The 21,968-nt window shown below is 36.3% G+C and overlaps 1 protein-coding gene and 1 long non-coding RNA gene across 3 annotated transcripts; one reads left to right on the top strand and one right to left on the bottom strand.

The window, feature by feature from the left end:
• Positions 1-9,010: 9,010 nt before the first annotated feature.
• On the top strand, positions 9,011-9,789 carry LOC131543870 (lithostathine-1-alpha-like). Its single transcript, XM_058781683.1, has one exon. The coding sequence runs from the start codon at positions 9,011-9,013 to the stop codon at positions 9,755-9,757; it is 747 nt and encodes a 248-aa protein (XP_058637666.1). The 3' UTR covers positions 9,758-9,789.
• Positions 9,790-12,928: 3,139 nt separating this feature from the next.
• LOC131544441 (uncharacterized) lies at positions 12,929-18,093 on the bottom strand. 2 transcript variants are annotated; one of them, XR_009272132.1, is made up of 4 exons: positions 17,039-18,093; positions 16,691-16,746; positions 16,394-16,565; positions 12,929-15,952 (listed from the first exon to the last, which is right to left on the bottom strand). It is a non-coding gene; the product is annotated as an uncharacterized LOC131544441 (long non-coding RNA). The 2 variants fall into 2 exon arrangements; XR_009272131.1 differs by having other exon boundaries at positions 12,929-16,565.
• Between the last annotated feature and the right edge of the window lie 3,875 nt (positions 18,094-21,968).

Below are 21,968 nucleotides of genomic sequence, written 5' to 3'. Positions count from 1 at the left end.
TGAGTTTCAGCAGAGCACATGTTTTTTACATAGCAGAAATAAACATAACAACAGCCACTATAGATTATATAAGATAATAAACACACGATTATGATAGGATATTTGTATGTGATTTTCTTGAGGTGAATGTGTAAGTCTGAAATGCTAATTTGTGCAGCGATATAAAAGGCTATAAATAGCATATTTTAACAACAGTAAACGACCAAATTCCACATGTGATCGTAAAAGGAAGTTATTACAAACACTCGATGGTGGTTTGAAGTGAGTTCTGGGTAAAAGTGTACTATTAATCTCATAAATTGTCTTATGAAGCATGATGCTAATGTTAGCTTTAATGCATCTGCAGAACAGGTCCAATTCTTCTTCATAATGCATTTTGTCATTACTTCACTGTAGTGTGTGGGACTCATGTCACCTAAGACGTTGTGATTTTTGGTCACATGTCACTCAAGGGGCGGTTATGAGTATTTCAGATGACCAATTCCCACCTCAGTTAGTTTAGTGCACCAGTCAAAGACTGGTAATTTGGCAATGCGGGCGTGTTTCCCACAAGCTGTTCAATAATTTGAATTGCACACATTGGAGGGACCTGGTCAACTGATTTATCTGAAAGATTGGTGGTTTATCTAGCCTTGGATCATCAACACAAAGAAGACACAATTTATTACATTTATTTATTTATTTATTAACAATAGGTATGCAAGAGTAAATACAACAACTAGTGATGATACCAATAAGTGAATATGCACTGCTTATAGAGAATAATAGACAACTAAATATGAAGGAAGATACTGAGTAAATCGCAGAAACAAATAAATGGAATGAACACAGAACGGCTGAATGCAATGCTGTTGAGCTGAATGTAGCAATGGAAGAGATTTCTATGGAAATGTTGCTTATGGGAACCACTTAATGGCTCTGGTGGAATTAACGATAAATATCTGCTTATTTATCTCTGAACAAATAATATAGCTATTATTCGTAGTGCTGACCCCAAGTAAATGTTATCTAAACAGGTTAGAGAAACATAGGCTGCAGGTATAAACTAAGCCAAGGTCTTTAGGAAAGAGGTTTGGTAAGTTTATAATTACGTTCCACAGGCGGGTGATCAGTCCGGCGGTAGAGACGTCTTCCACTGGTGATGCAGACTGCGTGCAGTGGGGAGGGCACACAGTTGCGTTCCGGTAGCCGTCAATGCTGACCTGGAGGATGCTGAACTTCTGTTGTGCCACAAAGGGTCCTTAGAGCATGGACCAGGCAGCTGGGTCAGATGGGTCTTCACGGGGTCCTTTGCAGCCTAGCTGCGTCGTTGGGGAGCCGTGGGTTTCAGGCAGTGTCTGCCACTGCGGAGGTCCTTTGCGGACTGGGCTGTGCTGCTTTCGGAGTGGCAAGAGTCAGACGGGGTCCGTCACTGCTGGGTCCTTTGCAACTGAAGGGCAGCCAAATCCGATAAGGAAGGTTTGCTCAGGGGCTGAGTTAAACCATAGCTGTCTTGAAATCTATTTTCTCGTCAGGCCAGAGACTCAGAAGTCGTATCTGCTGCTGTCTCTCTGGATGTATCAGAGACTCAGAACTTTGAGAAGTCCTCTCTTAGGTGGTCGTGGATGCAGAAGGTTTCTCCCTTCCTGTCCTGTTAGAGGTGTCTGGCAGTTGTCTTGGCATCTTATCTGATGGCTCTCAACATCTTTTTATGTTCCTCCACCAAGATCCAATCACAGTGGGGCACATCTCCCTCCACACCGGCAGTTAGAGAAGGGCCCATAAACTGGTCCTTGGAATGCCAGTTTGACTGTTGTTCACTACATCACGTAAGGTTGCAAGAAATGTTTTGTTGTATTTATTTAGAAAAACTTTTGATAATAGTTGGGTAAATACTGGGATTGAAGCGATGTGGCTTGCTAAACGTTTTATTGCCAGTTTAAAGGCTGATAATGGCTGAATAAAAACAAAATAATAATGATAAAAGAATAATAAGGATTATGTCTCATACCTGGCGGAAGTGTGAAAGATTCTGCTTCCTTAAACTAGTTTGTCATGCATATCTTTTTTTAACACATTTACAGGTAAATCCTAGTATTTTAAATTTGTGATTAATCATGTGATTAACGCCATTAATTTTGACAGCACTAATTCAAATATTCGAGAAGTGTCACTAAAAGCTAATGCTCTATCGTGTTGGAATCCTCTACACCAAACCCAACCCTAAACCTACCCAATAGTGTTAACAAATGCAAACGTAATATAAAAATACATTTATTGTTGTAGCCGTGGTTTTTTCACTTTCTTATGCACATTTGAGCTGTTTTGTTTACGGGGTTTGAACTGGAGCTCTTCATCACCTAAATGCAATGCCGTATCACGTGAGCTACCGAGCAAACCTATTAAATCAGAAAACTCATGTATAGACGGTTTCATCAGGCGCACGCGCCTGGACCGAAGTTAACTTCCGGTCTGTTTTTGTTTATCGGTCTGAGCTGCATTTCTCAAAAGCATTCTATTTGGATGTCTACCTGAAGTTAAGTTAGGGCAACAAAAGCGCGCATGCGTAGTAAGTTTTGTTTACGTTGCTGCCGTTGAAACCGTCTATGAAGCGGATATGTGACGCTAATGTTCAAATATATCAGTTTTCAAATGTCATAGCATGTTAAAATTGTTTTGAATTCACAACATAATATTCCTCAAGTTATTATGCAAAAATTATAGGCTTTATTAATAGAAACTGTGGACCTGCAAATCATACTTTGTGTGAAAAGGAATAAAAGTTGTGGGAGTTTTACTGCCTCTAGTGTTCATTTCAACTGGAAACTGCAGCGATTCTTATGTATAAGTACGTTTTTGGAGTTTCGTAGAAATGTAGGGGAATGTATTTTCAATGAGCCTAGGTTGGGATATTTCCAGCATGATAGAGCATTAACTTTTAGCAACACTCATCAGATATTTGAATTTTAAACCACCGCAATACGTACCTGAAACAACGTAATACAAACACAGCAATACTTTACGTGCCTACATCAATATAACAAAAACGTGCCAGGGTCACGTTTTAGCGCCACTCACTGACGCTTCACTTTGAAACGTGCAGTAAGGTATGTAATAACGGTGTTGCAGAAATGTATTTAGAGGCAGGTATTTCGAATGAGCCTAGGTTGATCAAATGGGTCATTTATAGTCGTTAAAAAAAGTTTATCTCTGTTACAAGCCAGGGGTTTGTTTTGTTGTTTCCTCCTCTTTTCCTTTGTTATTGGTTCTTTGCTGTCCTTTTAAATGTAGGGTTCGTGATTGGCTGGTGGAACTGACGTACTTGAACCAATCATGGACTGGGACTTGTGATTATAAGCTGCTCCGGTGACAGGAAGAGGAGGAGTTTTTGGAGACTTTGAACTTTTGTGTTGGCGGGCTTTGCCCTTGAGTGTTGCTAGCACTTTGTACCTTTATTGGTGTGTTTCGTTTGTTTTGAGTTGCTATTGAGTTTGTACCTACCTAAACTACAGCTCAACAAACCTAGAGGGAAGTGAAAGGAGAGAACGTCACGTGACATACATATCACACTCACGTAGGTTTGTTATTGTTAGAAACACTAGGTAAGAAGCGTGTGCTACCTGATGTATGTTTGCTTTATAGTGAGTGTAGATTTAGTTAGGGCGTGTGTCACGCCGAAGACTTTTTTTCTTTTCTCTTTTGTTTTCAGTTATGTTAGAGGGTTGGGATCAGTTAGTGTTTGATTTTTGTTTTGGTTACTTTCTTTGATTTAGCACCGCTTGTGATCCTTCCCTTCTGTGGTTTGTTTCAATTCATTTTTGTATAAATTGTATATAATACTACTTTTTTCCTTGATTGTTTTTGCTTCTTCATTGGTACTTTACTGTAAATAAAGCGAACCATGTTAGTTACTCCAGTTGTTTGTCTCTGTGTTGCTCCGTAGTAGTTGATCTCAGGGAATTAAAGCAATGGCTATCCTTATCAAGTTCAAGTTGAGCTTTATTGTCATTCTGCTACATGTGTGGACATATAGTGGAACGAAATGTCGTGTCTCGCAGGACCACGGTGCTACATACTAGTTAGACATGAGATACACATACAGCAATGCAAATATGGGGGAAAAAAACAAAAAACACAATAGGGCTATACAACAGTTTAACCATCTGACTATACATATACTATAAATACTATAACTACTATACCTAGTTGACTACACATACACAAACTGAGACTGTACAAGAACTTTACATAAATACTGTACATGAAATAGTGCTAAAGAGATATTTGTACATGAAATTGTGCAGGAAATATATATTTTTTACATTAAATTGTTCAGAAGATAGATTTTGTGGGAAGCAGCGCATAGTGCAAAGGAGTTAGTGGTACAATGCTCCAGTAAACATTATTTTATAGTGCAATATTCAAGTAAACATATATTATCTTATTGAGTCTTTGTTGCAGGGAGTGTTTATAGAAAGTGTCTAGTGTGCATATAGTGGGACGAGTGCGTTACTACAGGTGGTTTGTATAGCCCACTCACCTGTGTGTAGCACACCCAGAATTGCACTTAGGAGAAATTTGTCAATAGTTATTTATAGTTGGGGGCTGAGGTGTTCATGGTTTCAGAGCGGGGACAGGGAGATTGGAGTTAAGAGCTCTCACAGCCTGGGGAAAGAAGCTGTTAAGCAATCTGACAGAACGAGCTTTGATACTCCGGTACCTTTTTCCTGATGGCAGGAGCTGGAAGAGGTTGTGGGAGGGGTGGGTGGGGTCCTTCACGATGCTGGAGGCCTTGCTGGAGCATCGTGCAAGGAAAATGTCCAGGATGGAGGGAAGAGGGGCACCGATGATCTTTGCGGCAGTGTTCACTGTCCGTTGTAGGGTCTTGTGGTCAGCAGCACTGCAGTTCCCATACCAGACAGTGATGCAGCTGGTCAGCACACTCTCAATGGTGCCCCTGTAAAAGGTGGTGAGGATGGGTGGAGGGAGACTTGTCCTTTTCAGCCGACGGAGAAAGTAGAGGCGCTGTTGTCCCTTCTTGTTGAGTGACGTGACGTTGGTGGTCCAGGTGAGATCCTTTGTGATGTGCACCCCCAGGAATTTAGTGCTACCGACTCTCTCCACGGTTGAGCCGTCGATGGTCAGTGGGGGGTGGTCAACAGAGTTTCTCCTGAAGTCCATCACAACCTCTTTTGTCTTACCCGCATTGAGGGACAGGTTGTTAGCACCACACCATTCAGCCAGCTGTGCCACTTCCTCTCTGTAGTGCGTTTCATCGTTGTTACTGATGAGGCCTACCACAGTTGTGTCATCAGCAAACTTGATGATGTGGTTGGAGCTGGACTTGGCAGTGCAGTCGTGGGTCAGCAGCGTGAAGAGCAGCGGGCTGAGCACACAGCCTTGTGGGGCCCCTGTGCTCAGTGTGGTAGTGCTCGAGGTGTTGCGGCCGATACGGACTGACTGAGGTCTTGCAGTTAAAAAGTCCAGGATCCAATTACAGAGGGAGGTGTTAATGCCCAGCAGGTTTAGTTTGTGGATGAGCTGTTGTGGGATTATTGTATTGAATGCTGAGCTGAAGTCGATGAACAGCATTCTTACATAGGAGTCTTTCTGTTCCAGGTGAGTAAGAGCTAGGTGGAGAGTGGTGGATATTGCATCGTCCGTGGAACGGTTTGGACGATATGCAAACTGTAATGGGTCCAGTGTGCTTGGGAGACTGGACTTGATGTGATGCATGACTAACCTCTCAAAGCACTTCATCATGATTGGGGTCAGTGCTATGGGACGATAGTCATTCAGACAGGACACATGTGACTTCTTTGGTACTGGGATTATGGAGGTGGATTTGAGACACGTGGGGACGACTGCCTGGCTCAGCGAGATGTTGAAGATGTCTGTTAAGACATTCGTCAGCTGTGCAGCACAGTCTTCAGTACACGCCCAGGTATGTTGTCAGGGCCCGCAGCCTTCGTGGGTTAATCCTGGATAGGGTCTTCCTTACATCGGCTGGGGAGAGACAGAGTACCTGGTCGTTTGGAGATGTGGGTAGTTTCTGTGCAGGTGTGTCGTTCTGTATCTCAAATCGTGAGTAGAAGTGGTTGAGTGCCTCTGGTAGGGATGTGTCATCGTCACTGGCCTGTGGCGGGGCCTTGTAGTCAGTGATGGTCTGGATGGCTTGCCACAGGGTCCGAGTGTCTTTACTGTCGCTGAAGTTGTTGTTGATTTTTTTAGCATACTGATGTTTTGCCTTCTTGATGCCATGAGACAGATTGGCTCTTGCTGTTTTGAGGGCTGCTTTATCTCCTGATCTGAATGCTTCATCTCTGGTCTTTAGCAGCTGTAGAAGATTTTTATGGATATTAATCAGAATTATTTAGACATAATCAAGGTGAATTTTGCTTATAAGGTATCTGTTGAATCTTCCAATATATTCTGAAGGCCTTGGTTTCAAAATGTGTACGTGGCAAAGCAAGGCCTTTGTGTCAAAGTGCGTACGTGGCAAAGCACATCTGGAAGAAATGAGGAGGGGGCTTTCTCCTCATAACAAATTCTAGAGGGTCTCTTCTCCTCTGGGACAGATAGAGTTACATACACAAGTGAAATGTATGCATATGACTTAACCTTAGAATCCGCCTTAAATGGCTTGTATATAAACCAGAGACAAAGAACAGTCGAGAAGCTTTTCTGAAGAGAGAGCTTCGGTTTTATATCGGCCGAATAAAATCTAATTTTTCTAGAATCAAAACTCCAAGTCTTTGTTTCATTCTTCGAACTGCGGGGCGCGACACTTCACAGCCCACGAACCTCTGCTGTCATCCATGGCTTCTGGTTGGCGCGTGTGGTGATGGTCTTGGTGACTGTCACATCATCTATGCACTTTTTGAAGTAAGCAGTCACAGTTTCAGTGTACTCCTGTAGGTCTGTGTGGTTGTTGTAGGTGGCCGCCTCTTTAAACATGTTCCAGTCTGTGTCCTGGAAGCAGTGCTGAGGTGGCATTTTCTGGCCATACCGTGATTTGCTTTTGAACCGGTTTGGTGAGTTTCAGAAGTGGTCTGTATGCTGGGATTAGCATAACAGAGATGTGGTCCGAGTACCCGAGGTGGGGGCGGGGTTCAGCTTTGTATGAATTTTTCTCTATTGTATAAACAAAGTCCAGTGTGTTATTTCCCCTTGTTGCAAAGTTCACATGTTGGTAGAACTTTGGCAAAACTGTCTTTAAGTTTGCGTGGTTGAAGTCACCGGCTATGATGAAAAAGCCGTCGGGGTTATTTGTTTGTTGTTCGCTGATGGCGCTGTACAGCACGCGAAGCGCGTCCTTTGCGTTTGCACACGGGGGGATGTAAACCGCGACAATAACAATGGCCGTGAACTCCCGCGGCAGATAGAACGGTCGACACTTCACAAACATAAACTCCACCAGCGATGAACAGTGTTTTGATACTAACGCAGCATTGTTACACCATTCTTTGTTGATATACACACACAAGCCACCGCGAGTCTTACCAGACAGTGATGAATCTCTGTCCGCTCGGTAGCAGTTTAGCCCGTGCAGCTGAATGGCGGAGTCCGGGATGTTGTCCTTTAGCCATGTTTCAGTGAAAACAAACACACAACAATCCCTTGTCTCATGCTGTGTAGATCGACTGAGTTGAATTAAGTCCAGTTTGTTTTCCAGAGAGCGAACGTTTGAGAGCATGAGTGTTGGAAGAGCCGGTCTTGAGGGGTTAGCCCTTAGCCTGGCTCGTATACCTCCGCGCTTACCGCGCTTCCGTCCTCTCTCACACCGCTTGCGACGCCGCCTTGTGCGGGTAGCGTCAGTAGGCGAGGCCGCGGTCTCGAGGTCCGGCTCCAGCAGTAAACAAAGGCCTCGTAGCTTCTCAGTAGCCGCCGGCGAGAGTTTGTGTTTGTATGTGTTGTTGATATCCAAAAGGCTTTGGCGATCATAGATATATCCCGGAGTGATCTCCTGATGAATTAGCGGTAAATTGACATTGTTTGGAGACGAACAGACGACATTAAAAGACATAAAAGCACCGTCTTTGGGACCCGGAGAAGCCGCTGCGTCTGAGCGCGCCGCCATCTTGGATTCAATGTTTGCTCTTTTCCATACCCCGAACCACTAGGGGGCGTAACAATCTCACAGTAAAATAGTAAAGCGATGCAACAGATAGAACACTTATAAAACAAATATGAATATGAAAAATTAATAATTAAAACAAACCTGCAAGATCCTCCTTGGCAGCAAAATATCCAAGTCCAAAACATGCTCCTGCAGCTACTGAACGACTCTTAATTGACAGAGAGAATAGAAACAGTAGGCCAGAGTCCAAAATGAACTGAGACATGGTATTTTAAACAAAATGAAAGGATGAATGAAGTATGTCATTAAATATTTCGTCTTTTTAGTATAAAGTTACTAGGCTGCATTTATATCATTACAATAAACTGTCCAGTCATTAAAAGTCTGTGTAAACACTTTTTAAAAGAATTACATTTATTTCTGATTTGTGTTATGTTGATTTATATGTACAATGATCATCACGTGGTAACAAACTGCTGATGATTGTAAATGTAATAATAATTCCATTGCTTATTTCCAAATGTATTTCTTTCTTTAAAATGCGAAACAAGTGGTAATAGAACCAACAAGAAACCAGAATTATTCAATTCCCTACAGTTCCCATTCCTAGAAAATATTACATAGGCCTACTATTTTTATTTTATTTTATTATGTTGATTCTTTCAGTATGTCATAACAGAATTTTGTTGTGCTTTGCTTGACCTGCATGACCTGTTTTCTTTACTATTAGAATATTTGCAATGATGCATGATTTCTTTAAACATTTGTTACACAAATACTGGAGTGACCTTCTGATTGGCCATTTCCCTTACATCTTTTTTATTGGTCTCTTATTTACAAAACAAAATAGCAAAAAAAAAAAAAAGAAGAAAAAAACATTTAAGATATGTGATAATTTTATAGTCGCTGAGTGCACACATAGGCATTACTGTGTAAATCGTCCGTACAGAAATGAAAGTCACTGTGTTTTTACTTTTGAGTCTTTTTGGACTGAACTTCTGTGTCTATAGAATCCACTATATTGTGAAAGAAAAAATGACTTGGAACGATGCACAGAAGTACTGCAGAGAGCGCTATGACGACCTTTCCACTATCAATAAAGAAGAGGCAGAAATGCTCTCCATTTATACAGACTCTGTGTATCATCTTAACTGGGTTGGACTATACAGAACTTCTAACAACTCAGAAAAATGGATTTGGTCTGGAGGTGAGATGGAACCAATTGACAACTGGGATAGCAATCAACCAAATTATGATTCTGAAAACTGTGGCGCACTAAAACAATCCAATTCTAAACTGCACGATATTACATGCTCTGAGACACTATCTTTTTACTGCATGGAGGTCTTCGCCCCAGTTTTGGTGCATCAGAATAAGACGTGGGATGAAGCCCTGGACTATTGCAGAAAAAAGTACACTGGTCTGGCAAGTCTAAGTTCTGAGGCAATTGTGGAAGAGGTGATAAATGAGACCATAACATCCCAGACAGCTTATGTGTGGATTGGTTTGCGCTTTATGGCTGGTCATTGGTTCTGGGTCAATGGAGATGATCTTCAATATAAAGCCTGGTTTGTGGAGGGAGAGATCCAGTGTCCTGCTGGAAATCTGCGCTGTGGAGCTCTGGATAGAGAAGAGAAGCTCTGGAAACCCGCAGATTGTGAGGAAAGACATAATTTTCTCTGCCTTAAGAAGCCATAAAAGTGCTTAAAATATATGTATTCTAATATGTAAACTTTCACATACAGTTTATATATGTATGCTCAGCTGATTTGAAACAGATTCTGTAACCAATCTTTAGTGTTTTGCAATTACAAAATATATTTTTGTTCATATATATATCTACTATATAACAGTTTTTAATCTGACACATTAGCCATATAATCATCATATATTTTGCCTTATTTAAAATATATATTAGTTAACCTGAAATCTTTTCTGGGGTTAATAATACGTACATTCCTAAGTTTATTACTGTTTTATTTAATGTAAAATATGAATTTCACAGGTATATTTAGATATGACAGAATATTTTTTTAAAAATAAAATAAAAGTTTAATGGACCTTTTGTTAGCATTTTACCTATGGTTTAATTTTGTTACTTTAGCAAATATACTGTTTTTAATGTATGCGTAACATTAGTAAGAATTTAATTTTTTTATACTTCTGATGTACTAGTTTTATGATCATATGAAACTGGTAGTGCAATATTTTGTTTGAGATGATCATTAAAAAATATGAAGAAAAGCTATTTGTAAATCTGTACTGTAAAACAGAATAAGTGCCAATCCCAAAAACATTGTTTGAAGGTGAACATAAAAGTAATCAAGTATAGTGTCATTCAACATGATCTTTCTTCTGTGAACAGAAGATATTTTAAAGAAAGTTTCAACTGTTTTTGTCCACACAATGAAAGTCACTTGCATCCAAAACAACACTGAATCCCACTGACTTATATTCAGACATTTTTCTAAATATCTTATTTTGTGTTCCACAGAAGGAAAGTCATACACTTTTAGAATGACATGAGGGTGAGTAAATGATGGTAAAATGTTCTAGGGTGAGCTATCCCTTATCCTGTTTCATCTTACAGTAGTCACAGGTCATCCTGTGAATGCTTATGTAACGGAGGCCAGATGGTAAAAGCTGCACAGGTAAACCTCACGTTGGGACTGACGTTAGAGGCAACGGTCTGTAGTGTCCTGTTAGTGCACCAACCTCCCATGCCAAAACACTGGTTTGAATCCTGCTTGGAGCAAGAATGAGGGGAGTAGAAGCAGAGGGGCTACACTTATACTAACTCAATTGCTTGCCCGCATTTTGAAGTAGGCCTATGGCAAGATCTCTTAGTCATGCACAATTTGGAGTTTGTACGCTTGATTTTGCATAAATAGATTATCTGCTTTTCTGTTTCAGCAAATTTGCACATGATTTCTTTCATCATTTGTTACACAAATAGACGAAGAGAGTAATAATCTGATTGGCCAGTGTCTTTTTTTTTTTTTTATTGGTCTCTTATACAAAACATTAGAGGGGTGTGATAACATTATTATTGAATTCCTACAAAGGTTTCACTGTGTAGATTATCTGTTCAGAAATTAAAGGGGCCATGAACTGCCTTTGTTTTTTTATTTCGTACTGTTCTCTGAGGTCCACTTATAATTTTTTCAAGTTTTTTTAAATAAAAAACAAACAAACAATAATTTAGTAGTAATAGGCTATTTTCTGTCCTGTTTCGACCCACCTCATCAGTAAACACACACTGCCTTCACAGATTTAGGTTAAAAACGCATAAATACTCATATCAAATTATCCAGGCACGTGCACCTTTGAAAATTATTCAAAGGTGACCCTCTCAGACAAATAGCAATGATATTGTGGTCAATAAAACAAAATGCATTTGAATTATAATTAACATGACAACGTGTACAAAACAGTAATTAATCGCTCAAAAATTAGTAAAATCCTGTTTATTTTTTACATGTCAATCTGAGACTTTGCTATGGGTTGGGTGCGCTTTGCTTGAGTGCCTTAGGTCGCCGGAAGGAAAAAATAAACTAAACAGTATTTTAAACTTTTTTTCATCGATTATCAAAGCTAGTGTGTTGATTTAGGCTAATTATTTTAGAATATTACATAATTCAATGCCTGTTTCATGTATAATACACCAACCAATCATGATCCGGCACCAGAAGTTCAAATTTCATTGGACAATAATGTGAAGTGGAGCAGTTATTATTCCGTTCTTATTCATAAATCTGTTGAACATTTCATGGACAGACGAGCTTATTTGAGCTGATCTGGATCTGCGGTTTGTCTCATTTTATAAATCAAATTAAATCGCTGAGAAAATGTATTCTAAATGACTACAAAAGCACTGCACAAAATCTTGCAGCGCCAAAAGTCGCAATAATGGTAATCAGTAGGCTATTCGATTCACTTATATTTATGTATGGTACACCGTTTACTATTTGATGAAACTATCATAGTTATTTAAGCCCAAGTGTCACCTACAGGCCTATTATGTGAAGTGTAGACTGGCGAAATGGTGACGTGAAAGGACTTTATTATATTACCATTTTTTGATAATTATGCAGCATTATGAAAGTGTCTTATGCTCATCAAGCCTGAATTTATTTCGTGAAAAATACAGAAAAATGTGATATTGTGAAATATTATTACAATTTAAAAGAATGTTATTTTCTATTTTAATATACTTTAAAATATAATTTATTTCTGTGATGCAAAGCTGAATTTTCATCATCATTACTCCAGTCTTCAGTGTCACATGATCTTTAAGAAATCATTCTAATATGCTAATTTATTATCAATGTTGGAAACAGTTGTGCCGCTTAATTTTTAATTTTTTTAATTTAATTTTTTTATTATTATTTTTATTTTTTTTGTAACCTGTGATACATTTTTGGGGTTCATTGAATGGTATTTATTCAAAATAGAGATGTTTTCTAACAATATCAATCTTTACTATCACTATTTCTATCAATTTAACAAATCCTTGCTGAATAAAAACTATTTTCTTTTAAAAAATGTAAAAATAAATAAAAGCATTTGAACTGTAGTTTGTTACAAAAGTTATATTTTAAATAAATGCTGTTCTTTCTTTCTTTCTTTCTTTCTTTCTTTTTTTTATTCATCAAAGAATCCTGAAAAAGTATTACAGGTTTCCAACATTAATAATAAATCAGCATTGCATAAAATAAATTTTAAGGTATATTAAAATTTTGATCAAATAAATGCAGGCTTGATAACCATAAGTGACTTCTTGCAAAAATATAAGATAGTAATGTATCTAAACTTTTGACCTATATATATATATATATATATATATATAAAATATATATTATTTTTTATTTTTTTTTTACATTGCCCCTATTTTACATTTGAGCCCCTGCCCCTGAGGAACTCTCTGCACGTCCCTGAAATTATCTATAATAACAGACAAAGCACTACTGATCATGTAATGAAAACAGTTACTCACTCACACTTATGTGGTCCAATATATTCAACACAGCATAGTCTTTTAGTTTCAGTCTTTTTGAAAATTCTGTGTCGAATTGTGCCGAATTGTGAATTTTAAACGAATCTGGGGTAAAATGAAGTGAACAAAGGACCAAGTACTTATTGATGTGGTCTGGCACTTCCTTAAAAAATGAAGTTCATCAAATGAAGTTTATCATTTCGTTTCTGTGTAGAATTGCATTTGTAGCTTTTGTCATTTACCTACTATGTGCGCGAATCAGTAGGTGGGGCTAAACAGGCAGTGCTGTACAAGCAGGCGTTGATCTTCTTCTGTGGAGGTGGTGTTTAGCCACATTATTACGTCATAAAGTGGCACATTCCAAAAACTGTTGTTTTGGCAGATTGGCTTCAATATAAGCTGTTTTTAGACTAACGAGGAAGTAAAGTGAGTTCTGAAACTTACAGAATGTTTTTTTATAGCACAATGACCTACTATATGTCAAAAGATCATGGGAATTTTGATTTCTCAGTTAATGACCCCTTTAAAGCGTTGGTCAAAGGCAGAGTTAGATTTTTTTAATTTGATTTTCCTGGGTTGGACTATACATATGGATTTGGTCTGGAGACACTAAAGAATATGTCGACTGGCCTGTGCTTTATGGCTGGTCATTGCTTCTGGGTCTGCGGAGATGACCTTCAATATAAAGCCTAGTCTGTGGAACGAGAGGTCCAGTGTCCTGCTGGAAGTCTGCACTGTGAAGATCTGGATAGAAATTTGTATTTTTGGAACTCTACAGAAGAAAAGCTTCCAGCTCAATCTTCCCTTTCATTCCATAAAAAAAAAAAAAAAAAAAAATTCAATTCAATTCAATTAATTAAAAAAAATACAAATATGTACAGAACTGTACTAATCAATCTTGGACAAATACATAGCTTAACAAAATGAATGTGTGGTCATACAAATCCTTTTACTTATGAGTTATTTGCTTTAGATTGTTTTGATATTAGTTCACTGAAATCTGACTCCTGCTTTCTAAGACATAAATTGTTTAGATTATATTTAGTTACAATTTATATACTGACATGTTGTATAAGGACTAAAGCAGATTATTATTAGATTATATCCTTACATGCATTATCATGTTTAAAGGAGTAGTTCAACCAAAAATGAAAATAAGCCAACAATGTACTCAGCGTTTGTTTCTTCATCAGAACAGATTTGGAGAAATTTATCATTACATCACTTGCTCACCAGTGGATCCTTTGTAGTGAATGGGTGCTTTTCACTTCACAAGATGCACAGGAGTCATCTCTGTTACTGTTATGTTTTTATCAGTTATGTTTAGACTCTCTTTCTGATGGCACCCATTCACTGCAGAGAATCCATCAGTGAGAAAACGCCATGGTGTAATGATAAATTGCTAAATACACTGTTGCAATGAAAAAACTAATTTTCATCTTGGATGGCCTGAGGGTGAGTATTTTCAGCAAATTTTCATTTTTGTTTAATATGCACATTGACCTTAAAGTTCTAACATATCATGTATACAGTATGTGTAATCCACCATCTATATACCATTTTTATTAATATTGAAATGTCAATATAAGGTTGATTTTATCAATCTGTTTGTTTTTCATGTTGTGATAGTACACAGCTAGACATAATTAATAAAGTAAGCCCTTCATAAGGTGCGTCTGGTGTTTGAGGACATATCAACTAACATTGGCAGACTATGCTCACATGCAGTATATATAAACACATAAAATGATATATATATTCATATTAAAGAACTGTTTTCATTTGCTGGTAGCCTACATCATAACAACCACAATATCTGAGGGGAAAAGTGCCTACCACATCAAAAACGTACAAAGGCAAAAAAAAAAAAAAAAAAGTACAATAACCTATTACCAATAAGCCTTTTTACACTTACATTTTTTCTTGTTCAACCATAGCCATAGTACACAAAATATTCAGATGAAGTGTGCGAATAACGGAGTCCCTGAAGCGACACTTATGGAGAACATTTTTTGCGTAGGCAGTGCACGATGGATTTCTTTGCCATTTTCCTGGTTTTATCGTGCATGCTGGCATATTTTCTACCTGGTCTCATGGCATTTACGCACCTGGGTGCACTTTTTAGCGTGACATGAAATACGTACCAATAAGTACATATCACTGCAGTTTCCAAAATAAATTTACAGAGTTGCGATTAATAAAGCGTAATTTTCGCACAATTACTTGAAGAATATCATGCTATGACTTCAAATCAATATTAATATGCTGGGAGATTTGAAAACTAATGCTTTTGAACGTTAGCATCGCACACATCCAGCTTCGTATCTATGGGTTTTCATAAATAGCAAGTTTGTTCAGTAGCTCACGGAGTACGGCGACGGATTTAGGAGAGGAGAAGCACCGGTTCGAATCCCGTGTAACTACGGTTCGACAAAGCAGTTAAAATTGCATTTGTTAACACTATCGGGTAGGTTTAGGGTTGGATTTGGTGTAGGGCATATTGCCAACACGATAGAGCATTAACCTTTAGCGACAGTCCCCGGATATTTGAATTCTGAACCGCCGCAATACAATCTGAAGCAACGTAATAAAAAAACAGCAATACGTACCAATATCTACGTAATAAAAACGTGCCAGGGTTCACATATTGAACCTGTGTTTTAGCGCCACTCAGTGGACATTTCTATTTCAAACTGCGGCGAAACGTGCAGCAAGGTACGTAAAACGGTGTCGCACAAAAAGTGCACAGAGGTAGGCTACGTATTTTTATGAGACCAGGTTGCATGCACGCAAATCAGAGGCTTTGTCTGCAAATGTTAGCTACTTTTTCCGTAGTAAATTGATTTGCTCTTCAGAATATAGAGTTGCTGCAGTCTGGATGTAGAAAATGCAGCGATCTGAAATAAAATACATGTATTAAACACAATCTACAGAATATAGGCTAGGCCCAACATGTTGTTGATTTCTTAGATGGTGAAAATACAACCACTTAAAATTACTGTTTGACATAGGCTAGTGAATGTTTAGTTCTCTTGTATTTTGTCTATGTAGTCTATATTTGCATCATTTGCACATTTTTGTATTGTGTATTTTTTATGTTTATTGTGTATACATATACTGCTGCAACTGTGAATTTGAACATTACTAATAAAGAATCTGTTTGATGTATGGTTGAGGAACCACTAGAAGAAATTCAAGATCATAGTGACACAAATAAAGAGGAGCAATATATTTGTGTAATAAAAAATGAATAAACAAGTAAAAATTCACAATTATGTCCACATCATAAATACATTTGTGATTTATGTTCTGTATATATATTTATGTCTAGTGGTCACCTGAAAATTCGGACTTAGTTCTCCTCAGTGATGTTTGATATTTGATATTTAAGGCTGGAATAGACTGTGATGCTTCTGCTCTTCTCTATCTGCTCATTCTCTGAGCTTGCTGCTTTCGTGTTGTCTTCGGGAACTGTAGCATTGTGTAGTTAAGGTCCATACTCTCTTGATCCTGTGACGGGGGGACAACAACAACAACAATGCATTTCTCTAACAATGCATGAAGATTTAACCTGAGTAGTACCAAATTTTTAATTAAATAAATGAGATCTTATGAAATACACTATTACTACTGACATCAGATGCTGAGTTTAGTTGATGAGGGACAGCCAGATGAAGCCTCCTCCGATGTGCTACAAGAATCAAAAGGAAAGGGATAAAATAAAATAATGGTAACAGTAATATTGGAATGAATGGTCACTGTTGAATTCTCTCTCTCTCTCTCTCTCTCTCTCTCTCTCTTTCTCTCTAAATAAATAAATAGAACTAAATCAATCAATAAATCAATCAATCAATCAATAATTTAATCATTATTAAATCCTTCCTAAAATGTAGCATCTGTTGAATGTCTTCATAACATTACAATATTGGTTTTATTTAGCATTTCAGGAAACAAAATTAAAACAGCATTAAAATGTACTTCACCAGCACACAGTTCACATTTTTTTCTCCTCAGTCTGTCACATAGAATTATGTTCACGATTCCACTGAAGAACAAAATCACAATATTGCAGACAAACACCACATGGAAGAGTGCTGAACAATCTGAATCAACCAAAAGAAAGAAAGAAAGAAAGAATGACATACTACTACTACTATTAATAATAATAATAATATAGTAATGTGTTATTGCTATTATTATTATTATTAATATTATTATATTGTAATTATAATTATTGCTTGACATGTATAGTTAGCCTACAGAAAATACAAAGGCCTATAATTAGCAATAAGTCAATAAGTCAATAAGCCAAGCATTTACAAAGTAAAAAAATAAGTCTAGCATTTACAAAATAAAAAAAAAATGCATTTAAAATAAATAAATAAATAAATAATCTTGATTGAATAAATGAGAATAAATTTATATATATCAAAAATGCAATGGTTCTATACGTTATCACTTAGTGCAAAAGAAGTTGTCAGTCAGACATTTAGGAAATTACTAATTATTATATCAGTAAAAATATACAATAAGCAAGTTACTTCAAAATTGTGTGATTATTCTAAATAATAACAACAATAACAATAACAATAATAATAATAATAATAATAAATGATGCCATATGCTTTTATCCAAAGCGACTTCCATTGCATACATTTTTATAATATTTTACACATACATAATTAAATAATTCCACACCAGTTGTAATTTGCATTCAACAAGCCATGCAGTTTATGGAAATTGCAACTGTAATATTAAAGTCAGTATGTATTTGAATATTACAGAAACTTGAGAGACAGTTTGCACATGCAGATATTATAGAAATATTACCAGACATTTTGTCACCTAAAACAGAGAAACACAAAATACGATTGTTTAACACAAACACAATTTTTTACATTTAAAATATTTAGTAAAAACTTACTTATCTCAGGTTAAGTAGTAAAACTGACTTACGCATCTATTAACTTGAGTGCCAAAGAGCGAGAACTCATCACACAGTGCTGTGAAGAGAGCGGCTTTGAGCTGTGCTTTATATAGGACGACATACAGTATACAGAGTTGTGTAACTCAAGGAGAGCAAAGTGCACAGGTGTGGGTTTGCTCTGAATGTTGGTTCCCAGACATGTTAAGGACAACATTTAGTCATAATGAATGTCAAACTAACTATAATTGTTTTAATGTTTATGTTTAGAAATTTATTTAATTTCATATGTTCAGATTTTTAAACATTGCCACCAAACTATGCCAATTATCTAATGTGATTTTTTTTGTAATATTTCAAATTTAATTGCATTATTAATTTACATAATAATTAATTACTGCATATCAGATAAATATTAGGTTATCTTGAAAAAAAACTCATGCGCCAAATACACTTATGCACCAAGTCCAACTTTGCTGTTGCCACATATGTTTATTTAATTTAATAGCACAGGCCAAATTATTCATAGAAAATATGCCGTATTAGCCACAAAAATAATCTGTGTACATTTTCAGAATTTGAATTCAAAGTTTGTATGTAAAGTAGTGACAATGGTAAGTATAAAGTCCTTGTCCATGGTGCTGAATGTATACATTATAAGTATTTACTGTAAATTATGTTCTTTTGTTTTAAATTATTGATCATAAATTATTTTATTAATGGTTGAAAAATAAGATGTTAGCTTCAAGCACCTATATGAGATCCATTTATTTCTTTATTGTACATCTGTCATGAAAACACCCCCTGGGATATTAGTGTAGTGTGAACTTTGTTATGGGAATAATTTACTTCTATATTAAAAGTACAGTGTGAACAGTTTCTCAGGAAATGTTTGACCACATAAATGTATGCTCTGATGGGGCTTTTCTGAGGTTTGGCTTATTTTTACTCTTGTAGGTTGAGCTTTGTGGCCTGAGATCATAGAACAAAAGCGAAACTGCATGTAGCATCTCATCTGTCTGCAAACATCAAGCATCAAACAAAATGGTTGATCATATGTTCTGTTCCCCAAACAAATACTGCAATAAAGACAATGGAAGTAAAATGGCAATGAATTCACAAAATCCACACACACAAAAAAGGTACATGTACCGACAGTTGTTAAAACATATTTCTATTTTTCTAATCATTACTGATGCAGTCAGTTGCTTTTGGTAATGGAAAATGATTTGCTAACAATACTATTTGTGGGGTTTTGAAACAAAGGCATGAAAAGAGGTCATTGTTGTGGGTTGGAAAGACTCAAACTATGATTAACGAATTTATGCAAATGATGCAAACTGCAAAAAGTTTGCAAGCCACATACATTTGCTGCAGAAAAACAAACAACAAATTACTGCTATTATTGCGGCAAATGACCTGAAGTTAACCTCAGCTGGCACACAAAGCTTATACTTAATATTTAAGGAGTCACCGTCTCTAGACTGTTTGTTTGTTTAGTTCAGTTGCAATTGCAGCTTTTATTTTAAAACTGTTCATTTTCATTTTAAGTTAGTTTTAAATTTGGCTATAATTGTAAATTAACCAAAGTGCAGTGAAACCACAGTAAAGTTTCAGTGACACACCTCATTAAAGCTTTTGTTTACCAAAATGCATGCAAAGCATGACAGAAACCATCAAGGCATTCTTTTATGCACTATTTTATGCTACTATTTATAGTAGCACTCAAGCTCCCATTTCACTTTTATATTTTTACTTATATATATATATATATATATATATATATATTAACTGTTATATTTACTACACTGAAAAAAAAATAAATAAATTGTGACTTGAAAATGGTAACATCTAAATTAACTGTTCCCTAAATAAATAAATAAATACGGAATTTAACATTGTTAAATTAACCTAAATACAATAATTTATAACAACAAAACTATATTTTATGGATTAAATCAGGTAGAAAAGCTCTTTAAGATAAAGTCTCTTTCAGCCTGCAAAATGATAGCCAAAATCATGATTTCAGAATTACAAATCTATAATAGTTTTTTATTACAGCATATAATACAGTATATAAAATAGAAAAAATAAAAATAAAATTAAATAAAATAAAAAATAAAAATTCAATTCAGAAAAACGTCTCTTTTTTTTTTTTTTTTTTTTTTTGAGTTTCTGCTTGGGATGCTGTAGGTGAGAATATTGACAGCAAGTGACAAGAACGAGGGACCAGTAGGGGGCAGTATGTGATAATATTTTCCCTATATTCCTTGTTGATAACTTCACAACACTGCAACGCATTGTGCATTAATCCATTATGAACTTCATAAGGTCATATTCTCAGTGTTAAAAATCATATCTGAATGTGAGAACGATTAAACTCACAGACCGTTATAGACAGAAATTTACACCTAAGTTTTATTTTACCCTTGGTCTGTAACATAGGAAAAATATCTAAGCTATTTTAGTTTCCTAATACTGTAGCTCACTACAATAAAGATGTTATTGTTTGTGATAATCTCACCTTTGAAGTTAGAATGTTTTTGATTAAGAGGTCTGTTCTCAACCACAGAAGTGTGACTTTGCAACGGTGGGACTCAAGTCAGAAAGCGAGCACAGAAGAGCATCATTTCCTGCAGAAACTGAGACAGGAAGAAGCCACTCAGTACAAAGTGAGAAACGATGAGGCGATGTTCTAGCATAGGGCTGCAATACAGAGCGGCCTCTTTTTTGTGGTCTATAAAAGGTCAGCGTTTGAAAGTCTGAAGTTGTACAAATAACTCAAATAATTATCAAATAATTATAACTCAATAATAATAATAATAATAATAATAATAATAATATATGACCATTTAATTGTATGTCTCAAAAACATTTTATTTGTATCTCTTTTTATGTTAGAAAAACAAAAATCTTTACTTTAAAATCTTTTAACTCTATACTGTACTGCATGTCAAGAATCCATAATATCATTACAAAGCAATTCTCAAACAATTCTTATGAAGATATGTTCTAAATGTCTCAAATTGTATGGGATGCATTTATACTGAACACGTGGCATATAGTAGGTCAGATAAGGACAGATAAACTGTAACTCAACAGAATTTCATGCATAAACATGCAAATCTACATGTTAGAACAATATACACACACACACACACACACATATATATATATATATATATACTTCACCATTAAACTGGGTATGTTTTTTTCCCCTTTAATTACATAGAAATGTTTGTCTGTTGAGAAGGATGTTTTTGTGGTTTTGATTCAGAAGGGGGCTTCAAAATAGAAGCAAGAGGTCAGTACTGTGGTTGGAAATTTATCAAACCACAATGTGCGCAAGCAATGCATGCACAAAGGTACACACACACAAGTGAAAGCAAACATCTCATGATCTCTTTCATCTTTTTACCTTTATTTCAATAATAGGTGCAACAAAAAATTAACTAATCAAAAATAACTGTTAATACACTTTTTCTTTTAGAAACTCTTTTAAGATATTGTTTCTTTTAGATTTTTTTAATGCAATTTAAAAAAAAAAGAAAAAAAAAGTGCTGCCTTACATTTTACATTTACTCAACTTGTGAAGTATTGTATGAATGTCTTTAAAAGTTTCAAGTATATCAATGCTGACTACATTAAAATATGATTATATCAAATATTTTATTTAGTTTACTCAGGTGAATGTTATAGCTGGTCCGCTGAAGTTCACATCAGCACTTCTCTTTCTGTACTGAGCTGCTTCTCTCTGTCACTCCTCTACAGGAAGTGGTGTTGCTAACAATCTGTCTTCTGGTTGGAGCCCCAGTTGCTGTCACATCCTCTGCTTATGCATTGCTTGTGCAAAAGCCTGGGGTTTATGCTAAAACTGGCCTTTAAAAAACAAATAAGATAATCTGCCTTATAATTATCAGATATATGACTAACTGAGCTTTTCTAGGGGCTAATGATTTTACATGTAGGTGCTTTTGAGACTTAAAAAA

Source organism: Onychostoma macrolepis, chromosome 07 (genome assembly GCF_012432095.1).
Source record: "Onychostoma macrolepis isolate SWU-2019 chromosome 07, ASM1243209v1, whole genome shotgun sequence".
NCBI classification, from domain to species: domain Eukaryota; kingdom Metazoa; phylum Chordata; class Actinopteri; order Cypriniformes; family Cyprinidae; genus Onychostoma; species Onychostoma macrolepis.
Note: the sequence above shows the minus strand (reverse complement) of the source record. Positions and strands in the feature narration are given on the sequence as shown.

Coding starts and splice junctions, on each gene's coding strand:
- LOC131543870 (XM_058781683.1), top strand. CDS start 9,011: ATGAAAGTCACTGTGTTTTTACTTTTGAGTCTTTTTGGACTGAACTTC.